We start from the raw sequence: 24740 nt of genomic DNA on the forward strand, positions 1-24740 counted from the left end.
ATTCCTAGTTAACACTTCACTACAGCACTTCTATTTCACAAGGCTCAGGGAAAAAGAGGAATACAAACTGAGGCTCTGATTTTATTTGTTTGTTTTTAAATTTTGTGCACAATCCACAGAGTATTTCCTTGAACTTGGAAAATTGCTCAAATGCCTGAATCCAGCTTGGTCTCTTTAGCCAGTACCTCTACCTACTTAAATCCTGTAATTTTAAGCTACTTTAGTTTGATTTAATTACTTGTTTTCCCAGTATTTATCAGGACAGCAAACCCACCCACCAGGCTGCATCAGGAACATTATTCTGCTTCTCAGAGGAAAGTGCTTTCAATATTTAATTTTTTTTGCTTGTATCTAAGTTGATAATGCAGTAACTGCTGAACATTTGGAGCGTGGATCAAAGTAAATATGTCTGACAATATTTAGTGTCCATGCTCAGCTGTTTTCTGGTAATTTAAAATCTGTCTTCATGGAGTCTGTAACAGGAAACAGAAGAATTGAAGGGAGCCTGTCCTTAGGCTCAGAACACCTCATCTTTCCAATCTTGTTACAGACTGATGGTGTGATGGAGAAGGCACAGCCTCTGTGAGCACTGAGAGGATCATTGGGTTTGTGGGGTAAAATGTCATTTATTTTCCTCTAGAGGTGGAATTCTTCATTGCCACAAGTAATATCTTGGCACCAGTAAGGCCTTGTGGACTGCACACGTGATGATTCCATTCCCTCATCTAAATTAGGAGGTGGAAAGGCAAAATTCTGAAAGATACCTCAAGTAGTGACTGATAGGAGATAAAAACCAGGGGGGAGCCGGTTTGTTTAGAAGCATTTTGGTCACTGACATTGCTGTAGTTTATATAATCCCACAAGGCACAAAAAAATTCATTTTATCACTGAAGTTTGCCTGAGAAATGTTGCAGTTGTCAGACACCTCATTTTCCCCTTTCTTTTCCCAGTACATCAGAGTATTTTTGCAGGGGCATGTCCCCAGACAAGGACAGCCAGCTTTGGTAGCTAAATTTCACTTGAACCTTTTTTTTTTTTCAGTCTCTCTCCCCAAGAAGTGCCACTAAAATTGTGCTGACAGGTGGGACCTGTACCTTGAGAGAGTTATGGGGGCTAAAATCTAGTCTTGAGAAAAATACCCTCTATTTTTATTTCAATAGATTTGTATGCACTTACAAATAAAATGTGGTTGCCCCTTGGCTTGAGTGTTGCAAACCAGTATTTTTAAATTCAAGTTTCCTTTCCAGTGTTCTGCTGAGCTGATTGGCTGCAGGCCTGAGGAAGCTCCTTTATAATTGGCATTTGCTTCAGCTCTGCTTTACCCTGGGGATTTCCCTTTCACTCTTGGAGTTTTTTGGTGGTGAGCTGGTTTGCCAGCCATCACCTTATCAATGAGAGTGAACTTCCTCTGGTGTTGCAAAACAGAGTCTTCAGACAAAACCTGGCAGATTGCTCACATAAAAAGCTCTTTTTTCCTTTGCCTGTGCACAGAGATTTTGGTGAATTTGCATTTAAGTGCCTAAATAAAAATGGTTTGGATCTTCAGAGCTGTAGAAATGGGGGGTGAGCCAGGATCACAAAGATCCTCTGGAAGGTTTGACCCTAAAGTTTGGACTCTATGATATTTCATCACATAAGAAGAGACACCAAGTTTTAGTTGTTTTATTTTGTGAGCATCAATTTGTGTATGTCTCAGCAGAGCTCTTCATCATCTGTTTGATATTTATATCCGTTTTTCCTACATAAACAGTGCATTTCTGGAGGCTGATGGAGAACCACTCCATAATCTCAGTTTAAGCACCAGTTTCAAGTGTGTATAATTCCCTCAAAATTAATTTCTCCTAAGGGAGTACAAGTTAAAAACCTTGCAAAAACCTCATTCTCCTCTGATTTTGAGGGGATAAGGACACTTATTCTGTCTGAGCAGCGAGGGGTGCAGGAATCCTACAGATCCATCTGCTCTGTGCCAAATTATTCTCTGCACAGTCCCTTTTGGCTTCCTGCAGAACCTGCACTGACAATGCAAAAACTGGATCCTCTGCAAGGAGAGTTTCTGTGGTCCATGACCCTCTAAAGATTCAAGATGCTGTTCTTCATCCTAAAAATTAGGGAAACAGCCACGAATAAAGGAATGACAGGGAACTAGGTGGTGGCTGAAGAGTGTCCAGTGTTTGCTCTGCCTTCTTCACTATCAGTGAGGTTTCCCCCACCTAAGCAGCATCCCAGAACTCCTGAGCAATCTGTGATCCCAAAAATCAAGGTGTGCTTCCAGCTGGAAGCTTAAGAGAGTTTTTTGGGGTGCTGTGGGTTTCACCTGGTAAAAAGTTGGGCTCTCATGCATTTGGCACAGGGAATGTGTTTGGAAGCAATCCCTGGGATCAAGGTAAGAGGCAAACACAGAGGGTGATGATCTGAAAGGAGCCTCACAGCACATCCAGGTCCTTGGTGGACACGGGGGACTGGGTGAGAAAAAGAACAGAAAACAAAGGTTTGAGTGAGTCATTTATTTATTTATTTATTTGTTCAGTAAAAACGCGGTCAAAGTTTGTTCTTCACATGCAGTGGAATAAACTAATCAAAAAGAAATCTTTACACTGTTCAAGCCCCCAGTCTGGGTGACATTCAGATGGGTGAGGAGAGAGGCAAACCCACTTAAAAAAAAAAAAAAAAAGCAAAAAAATAAAAGCAGACAGCTGAAGATGAGCATCTGCAGTTACCAAATTTCCATCTGCTGGGATTTCCCCAGCACCCCACCTCTGGCTGGGGGGTGGCCCAGCCACTCTGTGCTCTGAGCCACGAGCTCAGAAGGAGCCTGAGTGCTGAAGATGTGGGGTTTGAAAGGTGGGGTTGAGCCCAGTGCCCTCTGTGTGAGCAGCACAAAATCCTGGGCTCGGCTTGTGCGGAGACCCCGAGGGGCTGTGGGTGTTCCCTGGGTCATCTCTCTGCACACACCGGGTTTTGTGGGGATGCTGCTGCCTCAGTCTGGCCCTGCAGCTCCCACACAGCTGAGAGGAGGGTTAGGGAGATGATGGAACACAAAAAGCTGGGAATAAATATTCCCAGACATCCTGACCGAGCCAGGGTTCCCCTGCTCAGCCTCCACCTTGCTTCTCCCTGGGCACTTGTGCAAAGTCATCTCTCCCCTTGCTCTGAACCAAGCTGCAGTTTGGCTAAATGCTTTTTTTTCCTACAGATTGAATCATAGGTGAATTTAGGTTGTAAAGCATGTGAGGCTCTGCATGATTTTTTTCATTTTTAGATGCAAAAAGCAGCTGGAAATACTTAGTGTTACAGAGAGAGTTACAACCACCAGGAAGCTTTGGGGGCTGACACACTTTAGCTACCAAAGCAGTGGCTCAGAGCACCTGGAAATGCTCTGCTGATCAAAATTCAGCATCTGGAACACAAACTCCTGTTGGCAAAAGAGGGGCTGGTAGCTGAGTGCTTTGCCAGTCTCACAGCAGGGCCGCTTTTCTGCATGTGTTGGGAATGGAAGCGCTGATAGGAACGTGCTGGGATACTGCCAAAAAACGCAAGGTGCTGTTTTTCAGGTAGGGAAAGAGCACAGGAAGGAGCCTTGCTTGTTTGTTAGACCTTCCAGAAGCAGGAAAATGTGTTGTAGTTATTGTTGCTCTCAGTTACAAATGGGACGCTGCCTTCTGATCTTTTCTTTTTTTGCAGAACCATCTAGAAATTATTTACGAAAGCAATTTGGAGGCTTTGTGATTGGTTTGTTTTGGTTTTTTTTCCCTTAGTTCAAATCCTTCTGAATTACAACCTCTCTAATAGACCAGGGGAAGAACATTATTCTTGTCTTTCCAGGATCAAGATGAAATTTAATGCACTTACAAGAAAAGAACAATTGCTGCTGCTTCCAAATGAAATATGGTTATGTTGTTCTTGGCATCTGGAGTGCATATAAGGAAAGAAATCTGCTGTTGGATTAATTGTTGTGGTGATGAATGACCCAAAAATGATCTTGTTTTGTCTCAAGAGCTTCCTTAGATCTGTAGATTTTTCATGAGATAGCTGTTTAAAAAATGCATTTGGCTTTGCAGTTACACTAAAATCCTTTCAGTCCTGTTTTTCTCATTCTTGGATGTTGGCGGGATTCTCTCTCCTGACTTTCTGAGAATTTGATGAAATAAAAATGGGACCAAATACTCTTTGTTTTTTATCAAAGGACATCTTTTTTAATATGGATATATTTTCTGTATACTGAATAACCTGTTCCTGTCTCTTCCTGTTTTAATGGACCAAATATTTACATTCTGGCTATTTAAGGAAGCATTTGCCATTAGTATCAAAGATGTAGCATGGCAAGCATTTAGAAATCAGTATCATTGATCTTTAAAAAATCAATTCCTCTGCTAATGATAGAGGAATGCCCTGGAGTTGTCACTGAAATTTGAAGAACTTCTCTGTTTGTTTTATTCAGCCTCTGGAATGTGATGGAGCCAGAGGCCAGATCCTTTTGGAATCTCTTTGTACCAGGTGCTGCACAAACATAAATTCCTCTGTGAAAGAAACTGTCCTGTAGTGAAACATTTTTGTTCTGTGTGAGCCATGGAATCTTTTAGATTGGCAAAGGCCTCTGAGATCAGGTCCAGCCTTCAAAGTTAGTCCAGCCTTCCCTCGGAGAAGAGCAAAACAAATTTTAAATGAAAATAATGGAAAGCTGCAAATTTAGGAGTTCCCAGTAAAAAGCTGTTCTTAGTTGAAACAGTTTCTAATGAATCTGTCACATTCCCAAACCTTTAATCACCATTTTGATTTGTGAAGGTGTGAATTCCTCAGAAGTAGGAATCACCACATCACTGATGCTGGACTTGGAGTTTTTTGGGTCAGCTTTATTGTGGGCTTTAATATTTATTTCAGGGTAGCCCATGATTTATTTTTTTTTTATTTCAGATAATTAAAATCCTGAAGCTTTTGTTTAACAGCATGTAAAAACCACTTCTGTTAATACAATCATGCCTTGCCTCCAGTGCCTAAAATACTTTATATAATAATTTATATTCCATGTAGGCACAGTTTGCTGGAAGAAAGTTCTCATAAGAAAGAGATTTTCCTTGAAAACTTGATTTTACTTGGAACTTTCACAGGCTGGCTTTTTTCTCTCCACCCATGTAACTCCACTGTTCCTCGTGAGCACCCCCAATGTCCTGTAGTGGGAGAGCAGAACTGGGGCCAGGAACCAGAAATGTGGACGTTACATCAAAGTGCAGGGAGGGGCAGGGGTTTCCTGTCAGAAGCAGCAGATTCATGCAAATGAAGCAGGCAGGTTGGTATTTAAGAGTGGTTTTCTGCCCTCTGTCAGCTCTGGTAAGAACCAGCCCTGGCTGTGTGTGATGGTCACTGCCTTAAGAGTGGCTCCTGAAACTGATTGTGCCATCAAGGGACAGCTTAGGTTCTTCTTAAAAACTTTTTATGTGCTGGCTGCAGAGAAAGAAGGTGCTGCTTCACTTAAAACCTGACTTGGGAAAGAGCAAACTGACCATTTGTCATCTTTTCTGTCCAGGAAGAGGAAAAAAGGAAGGCAAAGGAAGAAGAGGAGAAGAGAGAACATGAAGAGTACCTGAAGCTGAAGGAGAGTTTTGTAGTTGAAGAGGAAGGGGTTGAAGAAACAATGACAGAGGAACAGGTACGTGAGGCTGGTTCTGCAGTTCCCCTTCTCTTGTTAGACTTGCTGCATTCTGTCTCGTGTAAAATGAACTTGAAAGTAGGAGTCAGCCAAAGGTTTTTTGCTTGTGAAAGCTAAATTGTGTCTGTGGCACAGGTTAACCCTGGAATATTTCCTGGGGAATGCTGCTGTTCCTCATACCAGACTCCTACGGGTTATTTTAGAGTTCTGAGGGAACTTGCTGGAAATGAGTTCTGTCCTCCCTGTGTCTAAGAACTGAAATAAAACTCATTCTGGAATTCAGATAATCTCTCACTGTCAGCAGCTCTGCCTTATCCACAGAGACTGAATTTGCCTTATCCACACAGTAAAGCTGAATTTGGAGTTTGAAACTGCCCACAGACCTTGGGGGCAATTACTTGGGTTTGGCTTTATTTTCTACACCAAGAGAGCTGCCGTGAAATCAAATTAAAAACCAAACTCTTGTCTCAAAAGGCTTCTGATAAGAGAATCCTCAGGACAAACCCACACTGCTGCTCCTGTGGCTGCCTGCAGAGCTGCTGGGGATGGTGGTTGAAATGTGATACTTGATATAAAATCACAGCAAACCTGGAAAAGTTTTGCTGTTGCAGGAGGCAGAGTTCTTATTTTGTCTGGTGAAAACCTGTTAGACACAATTTATTTGCTATCACATCCTGGAATTGCTCTTGGGTTGTAGCTGCCAATTTGAGCTGTCCAGTGCATTTCTTGGGAAGGATTTATTTCAGGGCCATGTGTGCATTTGCTCCTCTGCTGAAGAGATTCTGGAATTAAATGGATTTGCTTTAGCATGACTGAGAGTGGAGCAGATTGTGCCCACTGTCAAGCACCATTGACTCATTACATGTTCTCCCTCTGCACCCCTTCTCATCAAGAAAAATCCTCCGTCAGACCAGGGTTAACACCAAGAGAAGTTCTATCTGGTGATGGAGAATTCCCTGAGACACAGTGAACAGCAAAATGCACACTTTACTTGACACTTCCTTCAAAAATCTGTGCCTGTCCTGTTAGGAGATGAGATTATCCCTAAAAATTGATGTGTTCCACTTCAAACACCCTTTAAAGCTGCAAAGTGTTGATTGTCCATGTTCCTACAGCTGCCTGTCAAGGAGAAATTAATTCCATGGCAGAACAGAGAAGGGTGTTCCTCACCTGAAAGAGCTTGGCAGGCAGTTGATGATGCCTGGATCTCAACCTGAGATAACTTTGGTAGGGGTGGGGAGTTCGAACTTGAATTGCAGGTGATTTAAAAGTCATACTCAGAAATAATAACAGGTACAGAGTCATTTGGAGACAGCAGAAATGAGAAAGAAATTAAGCAGTCACCCTGGCCTTGTGGTGGCTGAAGTACTGAAGCATTTCAGTATCCTGTTAGAAAAGCTGACTCTGCCTTGTGTTGTTGGGGCTGCTTGTGCTGAAAATCAAGCTCTTGACTCCAGAACTCACTGGTTAATTACGGCTGATTGATTTCCAGGGTTGCAGAGTAACCTGATCTCCTTTTAACTTCACTGCACACTGTTTGCATTGCCTCTGAAGTGGAGCTGCTCACATTAATGCTCTGGATTTCAGGTGCATGGCTTTGAAATGCTTGAGCCTCCCCGGGTGCCGTGCAGCTGCGCTGCACTTGGCCATCTGCAGGTCCTGAGTCACTCTGGGTTTTCCTCTGCACAAAATGTCCTTGGTGTGTGACTTAATGATGCTTAAACTCACCCAGGTGTGGTTATTTCAGGGTATTTATGATGGGAAAAATAAAAAATTATATGATAACTTTTCAGGAAACGCCTTAATTGTACCTGAGCCACATTCAGAAAATACCTGTCAGAAATCCCTTGTGAAGATTAAATCTACATGACTTTTCTTCCCAGTTCAATATCTCAGTGTGTGTAGTTAAAACTTAGTAATTATGCAATCCAAACATTTTTGTAGTATTTATACTCAGCTAGTTTTTGATGCATTTAATGCTCATAAATTTAAAATAACAATTGTTTTCCTTGCTGTCTCCAGTCTCGCAGCTTTCTTATGGAATTCCTGGAATATGTTAAGGTAAGGTGCCTTTGTTTTTTCTCCTTAGATGGTGTGAAATACCTTTTGTCAAAGAGGGACATCTTCACTTCCTCTTTCATTTATTTCAATATTCAACACCTAACAAAAGTGATACCTTCAGTAAGTGTTTTGTATTGAACCAGCACGAGCACATCCATCACTGCTAAAACAGTTTAATTCCAGCTGTAGTCCTGGCTTCTGGGGCTTTGGCTCTTGCCCTGTGGTATAAGACAGGCCTGGTGGATCTCCCTCAGAGTTTATGGAAACAATGTTTTCTGTGGATTGGGATTTTGATTTCAGGCTTTTTTTTGTTTGTGAACATCAGCCACTGATTTAAAAACAGTCTCTCCATGTGAGCTCAGCAGGAAGGAGAGCTGCTGTACCAGGAGGGTGTTTTTGGGCCTCCAGCGCTGGCACTGGAGAGCTCAATCCCGACTTTTCCTGTAATTCCTTCACTTTTTTCTATCCATGCAGCTTCCAGTGCTGTTTTTGTGTTCAGCAGGGCAGTTTAAGAAGCAGTTCCCTTGTTTTAACCAGGGTATGCCAGTCTCCCTTTCATCCCATTGTGTGGCTGGGGATTTAAAACCTGGGCTGTGCTCATGAGGGTTTGAGCTTTTGATCTATGAGGGCAAATGCTCTCCACTATTGCTATATCAAAGGTCAGATGCATTTTTCTCCTCTCATTCCAATCCTGTCATGAAAATCTTTTTTTCCTAATGAGTCCCTTTCTTCCTGTGCTGGAATCTGAACTCTCAGGATGTGTGAAGTGTACAAAAGGCTTTTCTAGCAAGCAAATCACTTGGATACTTAGCGAGCTGCCAATCATTTGGTATTCCAAAATCTCAAGGCTTTGGGCTGGTTTTGCACTTCCATTATCCCAGCAAAACCCTGGACTTAGAGCAGATTTATCTTCTGGACTTAGAGATTTGCCTCATGGATAACTCTCCTTGGGGAGTCCTTTGGAGTGATTGCCAGGCAGTTCTGGACAAGAGCTCAGTGCAGAGCCCTCCAAAGCTCGGCTGGGCTGCTCTCTGCCTCTCTTTTACCTCTGCAGGCAAAAAAGGAGATTCCAGTGTCCCTTGGGATCTTCCACAAACCCTGGGAGGTTTCCAGGGGATGACACAGCCAGGGCAGAGTTTTGCCCATCGCCCCAGGGGTTGTGGTGGATGGACCAGATTAGTCACAAACTCCCAGTTCAGTGTTTCAGCATTAAGTTTTGTATCAGCCACTTCATCTTGACGTCAGAGAAATTAAACTTGGGCTGGAAACCGAAGTCTGAATTTCAACACCTGATTTCCTCTGCAGCAGAACTGGGGCATCACTTTCTTTCACAAGTTTTAAGTATTTTTCTTTAATCTTGAACGTGTGTTTAACATATAGATTATGATTGCCCTCATCTTCTGTTCTGTTCACAGAAACCATTGACAGGAAGCAGTGCTGAGCTGCTCGTAGCTGTCTGAAAAAATGTATAAATTAAGAGTAATTGGCGTTCTTTAAAAAATAAAATTGAATTTAGCTCTTCTGCTGAATAATTTCTTATTGACTGGAGATAGCTCACCCCATGCTAAATTCTTAAGGGTGTTGGAAGCAAAATGCAGCCTCTTGCTCTGTTTCATCCCTTGCTGAGGACAGCAGCAGCATCACCCCTAAAATGAAATGTATTCAGGAAAACGTGGATGTGTTTTTGTTGCTGAAGGAAAGTTAAGCCTGTCTCTAGAACATGATGCATGTGGAGGAATGTTTTATTCCCTTGGGACCTCGTGGTGTGTTTAATTCCAGAGTGTGGGGGGTTCATCCTCACCCCACCTTGACCCCCTTGGGCTCTCATTCCCAGCAGGATCTGTCTTGGAAAGCTTCCACTAAACTCGGTCATTGAGGGGGAATATCTTTAAGTGAAGGTTTTTTTCTTGTTCATGTGGCTTTGCACCAATCCCCCAGTCCCTTTAAAAGAAGATGTGACGAATGTTGGCAGTTCCCAGCTCTGAGAACTGAATTCCATGGACTGGTTCCAGTTCCATGTGTTCAGTCCATGGTATTCAGTTCTCTAGCTTGGCTGCATCGAACTTCACAACTGCTAAATCTGTGTCTGGCTTTCTTTTTTGGTCTGATTTTATTAATGAAAGAGATTCATCTATTTCAGCCTCTATTTCCTCAGTGGCCTCCCAGTATGCTCTCAAGACCAGAAACAAAGGACTTTATTGTTTGAAGTATTTAATTTGTTAATGGAGGTGCAGCTCCTGTGGCTGTACATACATGGATTTTAGGAATGTAGTCCTGAATATTAACCGAGCTTTCCAACAGTTTTGTCTTTTCCAAGCTCCTTACAAACACTTTTGCAACTAAACAGATGAGTTCCTTAAACTTTGGCAGAGAAGAAAACAGGAACCAAGTGGCTCCAGACAAGCACTGCAGGTGTTTTCTCTGGAGCTACAGAGAAGCACAAAACCAGATGTGAGCAGTGGTGGCTGTGCCCTGACTGAGAAAAGCTGCGGGAAGAATCTGTCAAAAGCAAAATGACAATTTGCAGTTCCAACACTGACAATTTTAATAAGGTGTTGGCTTGCTTAGGAAGATTATTTAATTATTTTAATACACATGACATCAGTAAAACAGAATAAAGCACTTAATGCTGCCAGTCTCGCCTGGGTTTTATGTAAGTGCTGATACACACCAGTGATCATTTTAAAAGGTGCTTTGAAACATCCCTCAAAGAAGAAAGGGATCTTGATAAAAGACACTGTAAATTAAAGGAAGCAGCTGAGAAACTCAGGAAGTGGGGGAACAGAGTCATGGCTGTTCCTTGTGCTCATCCTAAAGTAAGGAAAAGTCCAGGCTCAGCGCTGGCAGATGTGTTTGAGTCTTGCCCTAAGTGGGTCAGAGCACTCAGTCTTTCCACAGAGCTCACTGCTTTAGGTAACTCGAGATTTTTTCATCAGAGGAAAGTGCTTACTAGGAAAAGTTACTTAAAGGGACAGGTTCTGCTTTGTCTGCTTAATGCATTTTTTATTTGAATGGAAAAAAAAAAAAAAAATAGCCCAACTTTCTCATTCATCAGCTTAGCCCTTGTTTGTTTCCACAGAAAACAAAGGTTATCCAGCTGGAGGACTTGGCTTCACATCTAGGTTTAAGGACACAGGTAAGCACTGACTTTTGGGATGGAAGTACTCATTTTTGCCGAGTCCCTGCCTCCCTCTTAAACCAGAACTCAATTTAAGTGTACAGTGGGTTACTTAAAGGAATTTATCTGTTTAAAATCCAAATTACAATTCCTTTCTGCAGTCGTATAACAAGAAAAAGAGAGAGGTCAAACTGTAGAAACCAGCACTTAAGGTGCAGTGGAACTGCATGCTTGGAGTAACTGTAGAGTAAAGCCAGACATAAATTCAGCAAGTTGTTCCTTTGGGTTGGTAAGATAGGATTGCTCCTAAAAGGAGCAGGAAAAGATAGAAAAAAGTGTGGAATTTTTGAGCAAGGTCCTTGGAGAAGGACCTCAGTGTGCTTCATGGAACTTGATGGCACTGCACAGCCTTTCCATGGGGAGATTCCTATAACCCCCTGTTCCTTGAAACAGGCAAGTAATGGCAATAAAAGTCTCTTTTAAGGGATAAGGAATTTAATTTGAATATCCCAAACTGCAAAAAAAAAATATTATCCCTCGTAAGAACAAAGGGCTGATTGCACCTCTCTGTGTGGGAGTACTGAATTCCTTAATCCTGAGGGATTTCAATGCAAACCTCTGTAGCTGATCTGAACATGTGAAATGGTTTTTGCTCCCCTTTTGATCAGGCTGTTATTCCTTTTTCTCTTCTGCACAGGATGCAATTAACAGAATCCAGGACCTGATGGCAGATGGCACCCTGACAGGTGACAGCCAAAGCACAGAGGGGATCTTTCTGTAGCTGGTGAAGAGGTGGTGGTGCAGAAAATGCCTTCCCTGTGGCAGAGAGAGAATTCCAGTGTCATTCCTGTTTCAAGGATCTAGTAGGACTTGATAGCTAGATCTTTATGTTTTATTTATTTACCCATCTGCTGGAGCCTTTTTTGGGGTTGCTGAGCAGCCAGCTGCAAATGGGGCCTTCTGAAATCTGAATTTGAGAGGATCAGTGGGATGATTTGGGGTGGTTTCCAAGCCTGGTGGTTAAAGCCAGGACTGGGGTAGAGGCAAGCATCCCAGAGCACTGCAGGATGCTGGAGTCAGTGAAGTGCTTGTTCCCAGCCCTGTAGCCAGCCAGTCCAAGTTGGAATGGCAGCAGAAACTGAGCTTGAACAAGGCTGGTTTAGTGCTGGGCAGCCTTGTTCTTTCCAAGGGTGAAGTAGAGGAAGGTGCCAGCACGAACATTTATTGACCTGATCTTGTGCTCATAGCTGGGGAACAACTCTCCCAGCAAATACACATGGAAACCCTTTCAAATGCCCTAAAAGTGCTTGGAATCCAGGGATAAGGATGTGTGCTGTCCTGGCTGGCTGTGCCCAGAGCCAGGGAGGCTCTGCCTTGGTGTAATACATAAAAACACAGTTCTGTTCTCAGTCTGGCTGGAGCAACAGAAAGATGGAGGCTGAGCTGCATTCCCTTTGAGAGGGGAAGCTGGAAAGGCTGAGCTGAGCCCCACCAGGGCTCTCAGTGCCCTCCTGGAGCCTCCTGTTCTGCCTTTCTCCAGCAGCTGCCTGAGCTGAGAGCATGAGCACCAAAAAAGCAGGGCTACCAGGATGGGGAAGGGTCTGGAGAGGAACCCATGTGAGGAGCAGCTGAGGGCACCTGGCTTGTTCAGCCTGGAGAAGAGGAGGCTGAGGGGTGATTGATCAAGTTCTGCAGCTTCCTCCCCATGGGCAGCTCTGATCTCTGGGTTAGGGACAGGGACAGGACGCAGGGAATGGCTGGAGCTGTGTCAGGGGATTTATGTTGGAGATCAGGGACAGGTTCTTCCCCCAGAGGGTGCTGGCACTGCCCAGGCTCTCCAGGGAGGGATGGGCACAGCCCCGAGGCTGCCAGAGCTCCAGGAGAGTTTGGGCAATGCTCTCAGGGACAGGGTGGGATTGTTGGGGTGTCTGTGCAGAACCAGGAGCTGCATTGATGATCCTGGTGGGTTCCTTCCAGCTCAGAACATTCTGTGAGTCCATGAAAACGAGGTACCTGCAGCAGCTGGTGTGGGGCTCCCAGCCAGCTGTTCCCAGTGCACAGAACCTGTTCCTGTGAGCAAAATGAGCATTCCCAGGGCCCTGGGCTGCTGGCACAGCCCAGCTCCAGCACCCAGCAGTGGCCAGGAGATAAAAACCTGCCTGGCCTAGAGAGGAAGTGCTGCCTCAGCTGGAACATCCTTCCCAGACAGTGTGTGCTGCCTGTTGGGAAGCGAGGGGAGCTCCAGTGCTGAGTGCAGGGTGCTGTCTTTGCCCTGCAGGTGTGATTGACGACAGGGGAAAGTTCATCTACATCACTGCAGAGGAGATGGCAGCCGTGGCCCAGTACATCAAGCAGCGAGGCCGAGTCTCCATCGCAGAGCTGGCCCAGGCCAGCAACTCCCTCATCAACCTGCAGCCTGACAGCAGAGCTGTGGCTCCAACCATGGCCTGAGCAGAGCACTGCAGGGCTTTCACCTCTTAATGAATAAACCACGTAATTAAAAGCAAAGGAGAACCTGCCCACTCCGTTGGTGGCTCCTGAAGGTAGGATGCTCTTTGGAAGCATCAGCTGCAAACTCAGAAGTTTCACTTTTCCTTCTGTTAAAAGCGCTGTTGAATGGTAGAGTTGATTGTACAAGAGACTCAAACACTGATGCAGCCCAGGAAGATCAGTAATTTATCCCTTGGCAGCCAGTCTCACATTGCAATAAACAAACTTTTTATTGTTTGCAGATTGTGTATCCAGTAGATTTGGGGTTGGTGACATTCAGGATTCTCCAAGCTTGCTCTGCACTTTAACTTTGTGATGGACACAGCCATAGGTGTGTAGGTTTTGGCTGCTGTGCCCAGATTGGAAGGAAAGAGTAAAAAGTAAACACTTCACATGTGTTGAAACACATCCTGAAACTCTGGAAAGAATTGTTGCTCTGTTAAAAATTCCAGGGGCTATTTCAGGAAACCTTTGCTATATAAATATGTTTTCCTTGGTTTATGTAATATAAAAAGTTTGCTTGCAGACAAGCTGCACCATTTCCCTGTGGCCAAGAGACAGAAACCCCTCCAGGGAAGGGCTAACTGAGCTCATTCATTGTGCAGGCCAGTCCTGCTGATACCAAGCAGATCCTGGTGATTCATCCTTTGAAGTCAGAGCCAGCTCAGGGTGTCTGAAGGCCTCAGACATCCCCATCCCGTGGCCTCTGTGTTCTGCAGGTTTGGGGGTTTTTAAATAAAAACTTCAGACACTCTGAGTCATGCAGTTAATGTTCCAAGTTAATGATTATTAATGTATTAATTGTAGGGGTCAGTGTATTTCCTGCATAAGAATATTTATTTTTTTAATCATTCATTCATTCTCCTTTCTGAAATCAGCAGAATTTATGTGGATAAACAGTAATTGGGGAGGACAAGAGGTTTTGTGTCTGACAGACTTAGAGATAACTTGAGCAGACTAAAAGCCACGTTATCAGTGGGATGAGACAGCAATAAAACAATGGAAGGGAACATTTCCTTTTAATCTTTGCACTGCTGCTGGATGGGAGATTGCAGGAGAGTGGAGTTCCACCATGCAACACGTGTTGGTGTGAAAGATCAGCACATCCAGAGTGCTGTACAACCACAGCCAACAAAAAGGTTATTTAATGTTTGAGGCTTGTAAAGCCTCTTACTTACGGATTTCATATTAAATTTTTTAAAAATATTTGGGTTTGCCATTATTTTTTTTTTGTTCTGTCTCAAACTACTCTTGTAATAAAATCAACAATATTGAAAGAATTGCAGGGGTTTGTGTTAGAAATGGGCAGGGGCATGGTTGGGGTAAGACATGACTGAGCTCTGCCAGCAGCTGCTCTGCTGTCCCAGCATTTCCATTCCTGTTCTTTTAACCCAGCTGCATCCTCTCAGCACTCAGGAAAACTCATTTATCTCTCATTTTGGGGTGCTTTGCTGCATGTGAGGCTGGGGATGTACATGAGCCAGGTAACAAAAAACGTGAGTGGGGCTTTGAACTCTGCTGAAAAGTCCTGTGGACCAACCTCTCCTCTGCCTTGAAGGAATTGTTGAACTTCTCTGAGTTTCCTGAGTGGCTGCAGGAGGTGAGGACAGGTGGGTGTTGCTGCTCTGACCCCTGTGCCTTGGGGAGCAGCCACCACTATTCAACTGCAGCTCCCTTTTCTATTAAAGGAGTGTTTTGGTATTTTCTAGAAATTCACTTCCAAAGTCCCAGGAGGCAGTTGAAAGTCTGGAACACAACTGATTCAGGCCATTTGTTTGGATGGTTTATAAATGAGGCAATTCAAAGCTAAGCTGCTGTTTGAGTCTCTGTGGAAGTGGAGGGGGAGGAAATTCAGGTCTGTGCCCCCAAAATTGACTGGCTGAGTTCAAAACACACATTTAATATATTTTATATATCCCAAAGGGACATCCCTGGGTGTCCTGGCTGAGCTGGGAGTTGTCCCCAGTGTTCTGGGTGGGGAGAGGTGGAACAGTCTGGGGGTACTGGAATGTTCTCCTCTCCTAATACCCAATAAACTCCAGTGTTTAGGTATTAAACTTCATCTCCCTCCAGCCTCTCTGTGCCTGAAGTCCCAGGAGAGCTGGAGAGGGATTTGGGACAGGGGATGGAAGGACAGGACACAGGGAATGGCTTCCCAGTGGCAGAGGGCAGGGTTAGATGGGATATTGGGCAGGAATTGTTCCCTGTGAGGGTGGTGAGGCCCTGGCACAGGGTGCCCAGAGAAGCTGTGGCTGCCCCTGGATCCCTGGAAGTGTCCAAGGCCAGGTTGGATGGGGCTTGGAGCAACCTGGGATAGTGGAAGGTGTCCCTGCCATGGCAGGAGCTGGGACTGGATGGGATTTAAGGTCCCTTCCCAAACCATCCCATCATTCTGTGGTCTCAAGCCATGACTTTTCTCACTTTTACCCCAATTCCCTCCCTCATCCCATTCCCTGGGAGGAGCCTGTGGGACTCAGCTGCCAGCTGGGGCTGAGCCCTGGCAGTCTGGCACAGTCAGCACCAAGCACAGGGCAGTAAAACACTGGTCAGGTGTTAATACAGTCAAATTCTGGCCACTCCATTTTGGGCTCCTCACTTTGGGATGATCCATATTCAAATCACTCTCCAAAATCAGCCGAGGGCAAGGGCAGCTCCTCCCACTGCTCCTCTTTGCAAGGGACAGGGTGGTGGTGGTACTTTGCTTCCTGCTGCTTTCTCCAGTCTACTTTCATCAGTTTTAAAAAGGTGGAACATCCCCCTATTGTCTGAGTTTCAAAAAACTCCCTGTTTTCTGTTAAACCTCACCATGCATTATGCAGCACAGGACTCCCAGGCAGGTACTCTGGCTGTACATGGAAGGAATTAATAATAATAATAATAATAATAATAATAATAATAATAATAATAATAATAATAATAATAATAATAATTATAATTATTATTATTATTATTATTATTATTATTATTATTATTATTATTATTATTATTATTATTATTATTATTATTATTATTATTTAATTGGACCAAACTTGTCCTAATACTGCCATTCTACCCAAAGGGAAAGGGAAAAAAAAAGAGATTGAAAACCTCATATCTAGAACATCCAAGGTGAGATCTCAAGGAAAACTCCACCTTGTCTGATGGAAGAATGGAGTTTATGCAAAGTGTTTACAGGTTAAAAAATAAAAGCAACAAATGTCACAGCTTTTTATTTTATTTCTTTGTGATAGGAGTTTTTCTACCCATCACCCTCAGGGTCTCTGAGTTTTCTCTGTAACTATGGATTTGGTTTTTTTTTTTTCTTTCTGTTTGGGGTTCTGTTCTAATTCATGTTGCATGTTCATCATTTTAGGAAAATGTTAAATATCACAAGATGGCAGTGAATCACAAAGCTGCAATATTCCCCTCTGCACAGGAACAGCCACATTCTGCATTCACAGATTTCTTTCTTTTTAACCCCAAAAGCAAATCCAGATCATTAATACCAATCTGTGGCTGCAGGGATCCCTGCAAAAAAAGCTGTTACCCAGGGAAGTCTTGTGCCTGCAGCACTGCAGGGATGGGACTTCAATTCTTTTCATCTTCTTTGATACAAAAGAAAAACAAAAGAGGAGAGAAATATCTCCTTCCTGCCCTAAAGACAGAAGAATATTTTATGATCTCTCTGGATACATCAAACATGACATTTTCTATCCCTGGGGACAAGGTGGAACAAAGAGTGACATCAGCTGCTGCTTGGGCCTGGTTTTGGAGGCTCCTCAGCTGGTCTAGGATAAAACAGCCCCACACCTGGAGTGCCCCAGCCCTTCCCAGCCCACCTGGTCCAGGTTTAGTTTTGCTTTCCTCGCCCATCCTGCTGTTCCAGGCCAGGCTGGACGGGGCCTGGGGCAATCTGGGATAGTGGAAAGTGTCCCTGAAAGAGAAGGTCCCTTCCAACCCAAACCAAAATGATTCAAATGGCTTCTCATACCGGGATGAACTGCTTGGGTGATGAGATTAGAGGAATTCCAGATTTATTCATTGTCCAGTAATCCAGTTCATTTCTCTTTAGGAGTCTAGTACCTGCCCTTCCCTTTCTGAAGTGAGCTGGTTATCCCCAAAACCCACAGGTCCTGTGCAGACCTGCACTGGGGGATGCAGTCCAGCAGCAGAGAGGTGCAATTCTCCTTGGTCTCTCTTTTTCAGATCTTTCAGTCACCTGAAATTCATTTCAAAGCAGGGTTGGGATGTTTGCAGAGGAGATCTCGCTGTGTGCTCAGATGTGAACTGTAGGAAGGATGGGCACCTCCTAAAACACCTCCTGGCCAGGTGGATCTGGGGTCCCTGCACAAGACAGAGATTCCTGGTTTGTCTCAGGGGAAAATTCCTGCCAGCATCGAGTGCAGGGCCGGGGACAGAGCAGAGCAGTGGCCATGCTCGTGCCTGGCAGGGGATCTGGGATCAGGAGTGTGGGTGCCACGGTCTCAGAGCAGGACATGGATATCCTGCTACCTTTGGGCCACCTCCCACACCCAGAAGAGCTGGGGGACACTGGTGTGGCTTTGGTTTTCCCCATCCTCCTGCTAGGGAAATGCTCCTCTGGAATGCTGCATGTGAACTTCTCCCGCTGGGCAGGAACTCTCTGGGGAGGGCAGGGCTGGGGTGCCCGAGGGGATCAGCGGGTTCATGGGGCCAGGATGTCCAAGCAAGGAGAAGTCTGGGATGGGACAACCCCTGCAGGAGGTGCTGCTGCAGCTGCAGCTGAGCTGGCAGCACCAATAATCCAAATTGCTTTCCTCTGCTCCAAAGCAGGAGCATTGGAGAGAAAGGGAAAAAAAAACCAACCAAAATCCCAAGGACAAGGACATCCCACAGGAGCATGGCAGCTCCTGGGGACACTTCTCCCTGGGTGATGGTGACCAAGCACAGGGCCAGGCTACCCCATTTAAAACCATGGAACACCTCAGTGTTTCTGGCCTTTAGCACAAGCAATCCCACGTTCCAGCTCCTGTCACTCTGTCCCTAAAATGATCAGTCACAGGAAACCACGCTGTGTCCCTGCCATCCGACAGCCTGCCACGTGCCTCGTGTCACCTTCATGGCCAGGAGCCATTGAAAGGTGGAGGTTTCCATCCTGTGGGCTGGGATCCCCGATCCCCGTGAGCTCCTGCTGATGGGAAGGATGGGAACGGATGGGAAAGTGCAGCAAAGCTTCAGCTCTTGGTCGTAACCCTGAGAAACGAGGCTGAGCTGCAGCTCCAACACGTCCCACGCTCATTGTGGTGCCTCCACACAGGCAGAGAAAGCTCACAGCCCTCCCCTCCCATCTGCACCCTGTGCTGCTGCCTTCATTCCCTCGCTGCCGCTTCCATCGGTGCACGGAGGGTGGGATTCGCTCCTCCAGACTTCTCTTCCTAGAGCAGCCACTCTCCATCCTGGGGCTGACCTCAGCAGCCCTTCAGGGTCCTCCCAGGGAGGCCAGTCCAGCACAGGATGTGCCCAAAGCTCCCAAAATGTAACAGCTCTGGGCATGATCCTGGTTTGTCCCAGCTCTGGGGTGGCAGCAGGGCCAGGGCAGTGCCCGTTCCCTGTGCTGGCACTGCTGGGACACCTCCAGGGCTGGGGGCACTTCTGGGCTGCTTGTGACAAAAAGGACATTGGGGAAGGCTCTGGAGCCCCAGGAGCTGCTGAGGGAGCTGGGAAAGGGGCTCAGCCTGGAGAAAAGGAGGCTCAGGGGGCCCTTCTGGCTCTGCACAACTCCCTGCCAGGAGGGGACAGCCGGGGGGGTCGGGCTCTGCTCGCAGGGAACAGGGACAGGAGGAGAGGGAACAGCTCAGGCTGGGCCAGGGGAGGTTTACATTGGATATTTGGGAAAATTTCTTCATGGAAAGGGTGTCCAGCCCTGGCACAGCTGCTCAGGGCAGTGCTGGAGTCCCCATCCCTGGAGGGATTTAGAAGCTGTGTGGATGTGGCACTTGGGGACACAGGTCACTGGTGGCCTTGGCAGAGCTGGGAGAATGATTAGACTGGATGATCTTTGAGGGCCTTTCCAACTTCAATGACTTTATGATTTGTGGTCATGGCCATGGGAATTGTTAATGTGTTTTTGGGAGAGCCCGCGGATTCAGGGTGACATTCTGCCAGCATCTGCGGGCCCCAGGTCAGCTCTGCTGTGCCCAGACCACTCGGTACCGACATCCCTGCCCAGCTTTGCGCTGAGCTCTGCCCGAGACATCTCCGACCTGCCCGTGCTCTTCCTAAACCCCCCCGTCTCCATCCCGGCTCCTCCAGGAGATGGCAGCAGCAGATCTCGCATCCCCCCTCCCGCGCAGCATTGCTATGGCAACGGGAGCCAAGCATCCCCCAGATCCTGGAGGGCGACCACGAGTTGGGGAGAGCCGTGAGAGAGATCGCATCCCGGCCATCATCCTCCTCTCCCGGCTTCCCTGGGCTCCCCAAAACCCGGGGACAGCCCGGGCTGCTCCGCTCCTCAGCTCTGTGCCCAGCCTTGCGACATTGAGGTGACAACCGGGGTACCGCGGTTAAATTCACCAAGCTTGCTGAGTTTTACTTCTTTTAGCAGGACGGGAAAGCCCGTGGAGAAATCGCTCCTGGATGCACTGAAATCGGCAGGGTCGACAGCAAAATCCTCGCAGCATCACCAGAGCTCAGCTGCCACCGGCCCGGAGCAGCCGGAGCAGGGAATTATTTGGGAGCTTAGATCCTGCTGCTCCTAACCAGAGGCTCCGAAGTGTTCGGGAATCCGGCTGCTGCCAGCCTTGCAGCCCCAGTAAACCTCTTAGCACATGTGCTGTAATCCTAGCTCATTAGCATCTGCTAATGGGCCTTGATAGCAGAGCCCGGCTCCGGCAGCGCCGAGAGCATCGCGCCCGGCCCGGGGGTTCGCACCCACAATTTCTGGCCATTAGGAGAGATTTAACACGGAGTTGTCGCCGGGTTCGTGTCCCTCCATCTGTGGCTGATGCCACTCACAGGGGGTGAATCCTGGGCAGGTCGTGAGCCGGGAAAGCTCCAAGGAAGGGGTTTCCCATAGAACCACAGAATTTGGGTGGGAAGGGACCTCAAGGACCATCTCATTCCACCCCTGCCATGGCAGCGACACCTTCCACTGTCCCAGGCTGCTCCAAGCCCCATCCAGCCTGGCCTTGGACACTTCCAGGGATCCAGGGGCAGCCACAGCTTCTCTGGGCACCCTGTGCCAGGGCCTGCCCACCCTCACAGGGAACAATTCCTGCCCAATATCCCATCCAACCCTGCCCTCTGGCCCTGGGAAGCCATTCCCACTTTCAGCACAAACCTGCCACAGTTCCCTGGAGTCAGGGCAGGGCTGGAAGTGCTGCTCAAGGAGGGCAAGGGCAGTGTTTGGAAGGGGTTGGATCTCAAGGCTGCTTTATTGGGTCAATAAATAACATTTGTCTGCTCCATCTGATGCTCTCATCCCTGGAAGTGTCCGAGGCCAGGCTGGAGCAATCTGGGATAGTGGAAAGTGGAAAGTGCCCATGGCAGGGGTGGAACTGGATGGGATTTATGATCCCCTCCAACCCAAGCCCTTCTGTAATCCCAGCGTTATTCCCCCCAGCACTGTGGGGTTAACCCAGCACTCCCAGTTTGTTGTCCCTGTTGACTCACAAGCTGAGCCCTGGGGCTGGTTCATCCCTGTCCCCCCAGCAGAGAGCAGGAACAGCACAGATCCTGTCCCAGGGCTGCTCTCCAGCTCTTTCCCTTTGGGATTCAGCTCCAGAGGTGCTGACCGTGCTGGTGTCACCCTGCTGGGACCTGACACAGCAGCACAATCCTGCTGTTGTTCCAGCCCTGCTGACCAGCTGCTGTGGTTTCACATCCCTGAGATGGACTGACACAGCAGGTATGGCCCCGCAGAAAAACACTCATCATCATCATCATCATCATCATCATCATCATCATCATCATCATCATCATCACCAGGCCTTTGGGGTCCTTAGGAATCTGCCAGATGGCTCCTGCTCTTGTGCAGTTTCAGGTTTCTTTCCTAGAAGGATTACACCTGTTTTTCCTTGGAAGTTTCATTGGGCAGATCCTGACTCGTTTCACTTTGAACAGCTCTGAAGCTCACGGTGTGCTGTCCCATGTCCCCAAGGTCTGGAGAGCCAGGAGCAGAGGAGAATGGCCCAGGGGCAGGACAGGGACCTCAGCTGTGGTGCCCAGCTCCACAGGACCCTGTCAAGGAGAGTTGCAAAGGCACAGGTCAGCTCTCCTGGGCTGCTGGGTCGTTCTCCAGAGATGCTGCATGCCTTTCTCTTCTTTTTCCCCTTGCTGATTTTCCCTGCTGTCATTATTTGCCTGACTGGCAGAAAGGATTCACACTGACTTAGCAGAAGTATATTCACATGCACACTCATCCCAGAGAGCTGCCACTCACCAGCATGCTGAGATATTTTGGGTAAATTGAAATGGGATAGAAAAAAAAGCCAGAATGCAAAGCAAACTGCTTGTGCAGACAGCACAAAGCACCAGTGATGTTTGCAAAGGACCTTAGTATTCTCTGCTAGAAGGATGATTATGCCAGGAAAATTACCCAGCCTGAGCTTCACTTGTAACCTGTGAGGAGCTTCACAAGCAGCCAGGTCAGCCCAGCTGTTTGTCCTGTTCTTAAATCCCACCCAAGGAACAACCCCAGGCTCTGGACCTGAGGTTGGGAGTGACCTGACACATCCCCTCAGCCTGTGGGGCTCCTCTCCCTGTGGAAGAGCAGAAAGGGAAAAATTCCAGCACAAAAACGCCCCCCCTAAAACTCTCATGGAGCTCTGTAGTGAGGATATGGGGTCGGCCCACGTTTCACGTGCTCAGGGACCATCTGCAGCAAGGACCAGGGGCTCCCTCCCTCGCAGGGACTGGGCTTCACCACCACCCTTCCTCCCAAGCCCAGCCCCCTGTGTCCACTCCAGACAGTAATCTTGGACAGAAATGTGGCAGAAGGATCCTCTCCAGCGGGTTTGACTCGTGCCAGGAGTCCTGTTGTTCTCCCAGCCACTGGAGCTCAACAGGGAACATCAAATCTTGAGCTTGATGGAGCCTGTTCTGAGCCGAGGCCAGGAAAAAAGGAGAAAAAGGAGTTTTTCTTCCTCTGCAAGACTTAAATCAGGCTGTCAGGAACCACATCCCTCCTCTCCACCTCTGGATATTGAATTTGGCACCTTCTTAAGATGTCCAGACACCTTCTGTGAGGAAAAATCCTACACTGAGCGCAGTGGCTGCAGCTGGGCTCCCGTGGCTCTTTCCCTGCCAACAGCTCTAAATAAAAATGTATTTTTTAACATAAAAAGGGCAGGGACCCATCAGGATGGGAATGACGGTGCCACCACAGAATCCAAGAGGTCCCTTGGGTAGAGGGGGGATTGTTCAGCGTTTCTGGAAGCAGATCATGACAGGAGGGCGGCAGATCCAAGGGGGACAGAGGAAGGCTTCAGGTGCATTCAAAACAAAGGCTGTGCTGGAGGCTGAAATGTCTCTGCTTCACTTTTCCTCCCTCTCCACCTCCCTGGGAGAGTGTCTGGGTGTGCCAGCAGCTGGGAAAACATTGTGGCCAACATTCAGGCATCTTGTCATGATCCTATTAAGAAAGACGAGCTGGAGCCAGCACTGGGGATGGAGAAGGAAGGACACCAAAGGCCTGGCAGGTCCTGGCAGGGATCAGGATCTCCCCGGTGTGCAGGACACCAGCAGCACACCCCCTGTGCCCACCCAGCTCCTACCAGCCCCGTGGCTGCTGTCACCCCCCGGCCAGGGCTCTGCAGAGACGTGAGCTCAGCGGCTGAGCCGAGCCAAGCACAACACTGAGCTGGCCCAGGCCCTTCCCAGCTCCCCCTGACATTTGCCAGAGGAGATTTCCAGCCCCAGAGCTGCCATTCCCTGCTGAACGCAAATCCCTGGCAGTGCAGCATCCCCGAGCATCCCCACCTGCATCCCTCCCTCGGTGACACCTGAACTGGTTGCCATGGAGACCGGTGGGCTGCCTGTCTCCCCGTGTCCTGCCTGATGCTCTGCTCCCTCCAGCCGTGGATATTTGTGATCCGCAGCTGTCCCTGCGCTCCTGGCAGTGGAGCCAGGGCTGGGAATGTGCTCCCAGCTGCTGGAATTAGTGGGAAGTGAGGGCAGACTGGGGTCACACTGGACCCCACGAGTATTTCCCAGCTCCAGGTGCTGTTGGCCGAGCTGGAGGCAGCGATTCCCGGCTCTCCCAAATCCAGGATTGCTCACATCTGCACGTCCTGGATGCTGGTGGGGATCTGAGTGAGCAGAGCCTGCCAAATATTGCCAGGAAGCCTCTCATTTGGAAAAAAAAAAACCCCTAAAAACCACCAGGATCCACCCCTTCCACCCAATATCAGAATATTTAGGGGTCTAATATTTATTTAATAAATTTATTTTAAAATAAATAAATAAATAAATTTTTAAATATTTAATATTTTTAATAAAGCTGCAGAGGATATTGACTCTGATTAATTTCAGGGTGGACAAAATCCCATAGAACCATGGAATTACAGAACCATGGAATGGTTTGGGCTGGAAGGGTCCTTAAAGATCATCCAGTTCCAGCCCCCTGCCATGGGCAGGGACACCTTCCACTCACTGTCCCAGGTTGCTCCAGCCTGGCCTTGGGCACTTCCAGGGATCTTGGACAATTCCACAGCTTCTCTGGGCACCCTGTGCCAGGGCCTCCCCAGCCTCACAGGGAAGGATTCCATCCCAATACCCCATCTAACCCTGGAATGTTTGAGTTTTTGAATGCTGAATGGAGTTTGAAGCCATTCCTTTATCCCCACACTTCTTTCATGACCACACTTTGGGGTTTCGTTCTCAAGTGTTGTTCTGGGAATCCTCGCCCTGTGATGAGCTGGGAGGACGAGGCCAAATCCTGTGGGAAGATCTGTGGGATTTCCCATCTCTCAGCACCTCAGCTTTTATCACTCACCCCCAGGCAGGACCCCAGGGAAAGGCTGTGCTCAGGGCAATTCCATGGACTCCAACACCTTTGGGGATGGGATGGAGATGGGATGGGATCCATGGGATGGCATGGGATCCATGGGATGGGATGGGATGGGATGGGATGGGATGGGATGGGATGGGGATGATGGGGATGATGGGGATGATGGGGATGATGGGGATGATGGGATGGGATAATGGGATGATGGGATGATGGGATGATGGGGATGATGGGATGGGATAATGGGATGATGGGGATGATGGGGATGATGGGGATGATGGGATGGGATAATGGGATGATGGGATGATGGGATGATGGGATGATGGGGATGATGGGGATGATGGGATGGGATGGGATGATGGGATGGGATGGGATGGGATGATGGGATGTGTGAGGTTGCACACGAAAGGCATGGGGAAGCAGGAGAAGTGCCAGATGTCCCAGCAGATGTGACAGTCCCCACC

The 24740-nt window shown here is 47.4% G+C and overlaps 1 protein-coding gene across 1 annotated transcript in view; it reads left to right on the forward strand.

The window, feature by feature from the left end:
* DDRGK1 (DDRGK domain containing 1) overlaps positions 1–14590 on the forward strand; it is a 33620-nt gene extending 19030 nt beyond the window's left edge. The window contains exons 5-9 of the mRNA XM_086889713.1: positions 5522–5644; positions 7667–7705; positions 10785–10841; positions 11521–11569; positions 13102–14590. Of these exons, the coding sequence (XP_086745839.1) occupies positions 5522–5644; positions 7667–7705; positions 10785–10841; positions 11521–11569; positions 13102–13274 (441 nt within the window). The 3' untranslated portion in view covers positions 13275–14590. The remainder of the gene's footprint in view (positions 1–5521; positions 5645–7666; positions 7706–10784; positions 10842–11520; positions 11570–13101) is intronic.
* Positions 14591–24740: the final 10150 nt, after the last annotated feature.

The sequence above is a fragment of the Cyanistes caeruleus genome, chromosome 5, assembly GCF_971803275.1.
Source record: "Cyanistes caeruleus chromosome 5, bCyaCae1.hap1.1, whole genome shotgun sequence".
NCBI lineage: Eukaryota > Metazoa > Chordata > Aves > Passeriformes > Paridae > Cyanistes > Cyanistes caeruleus.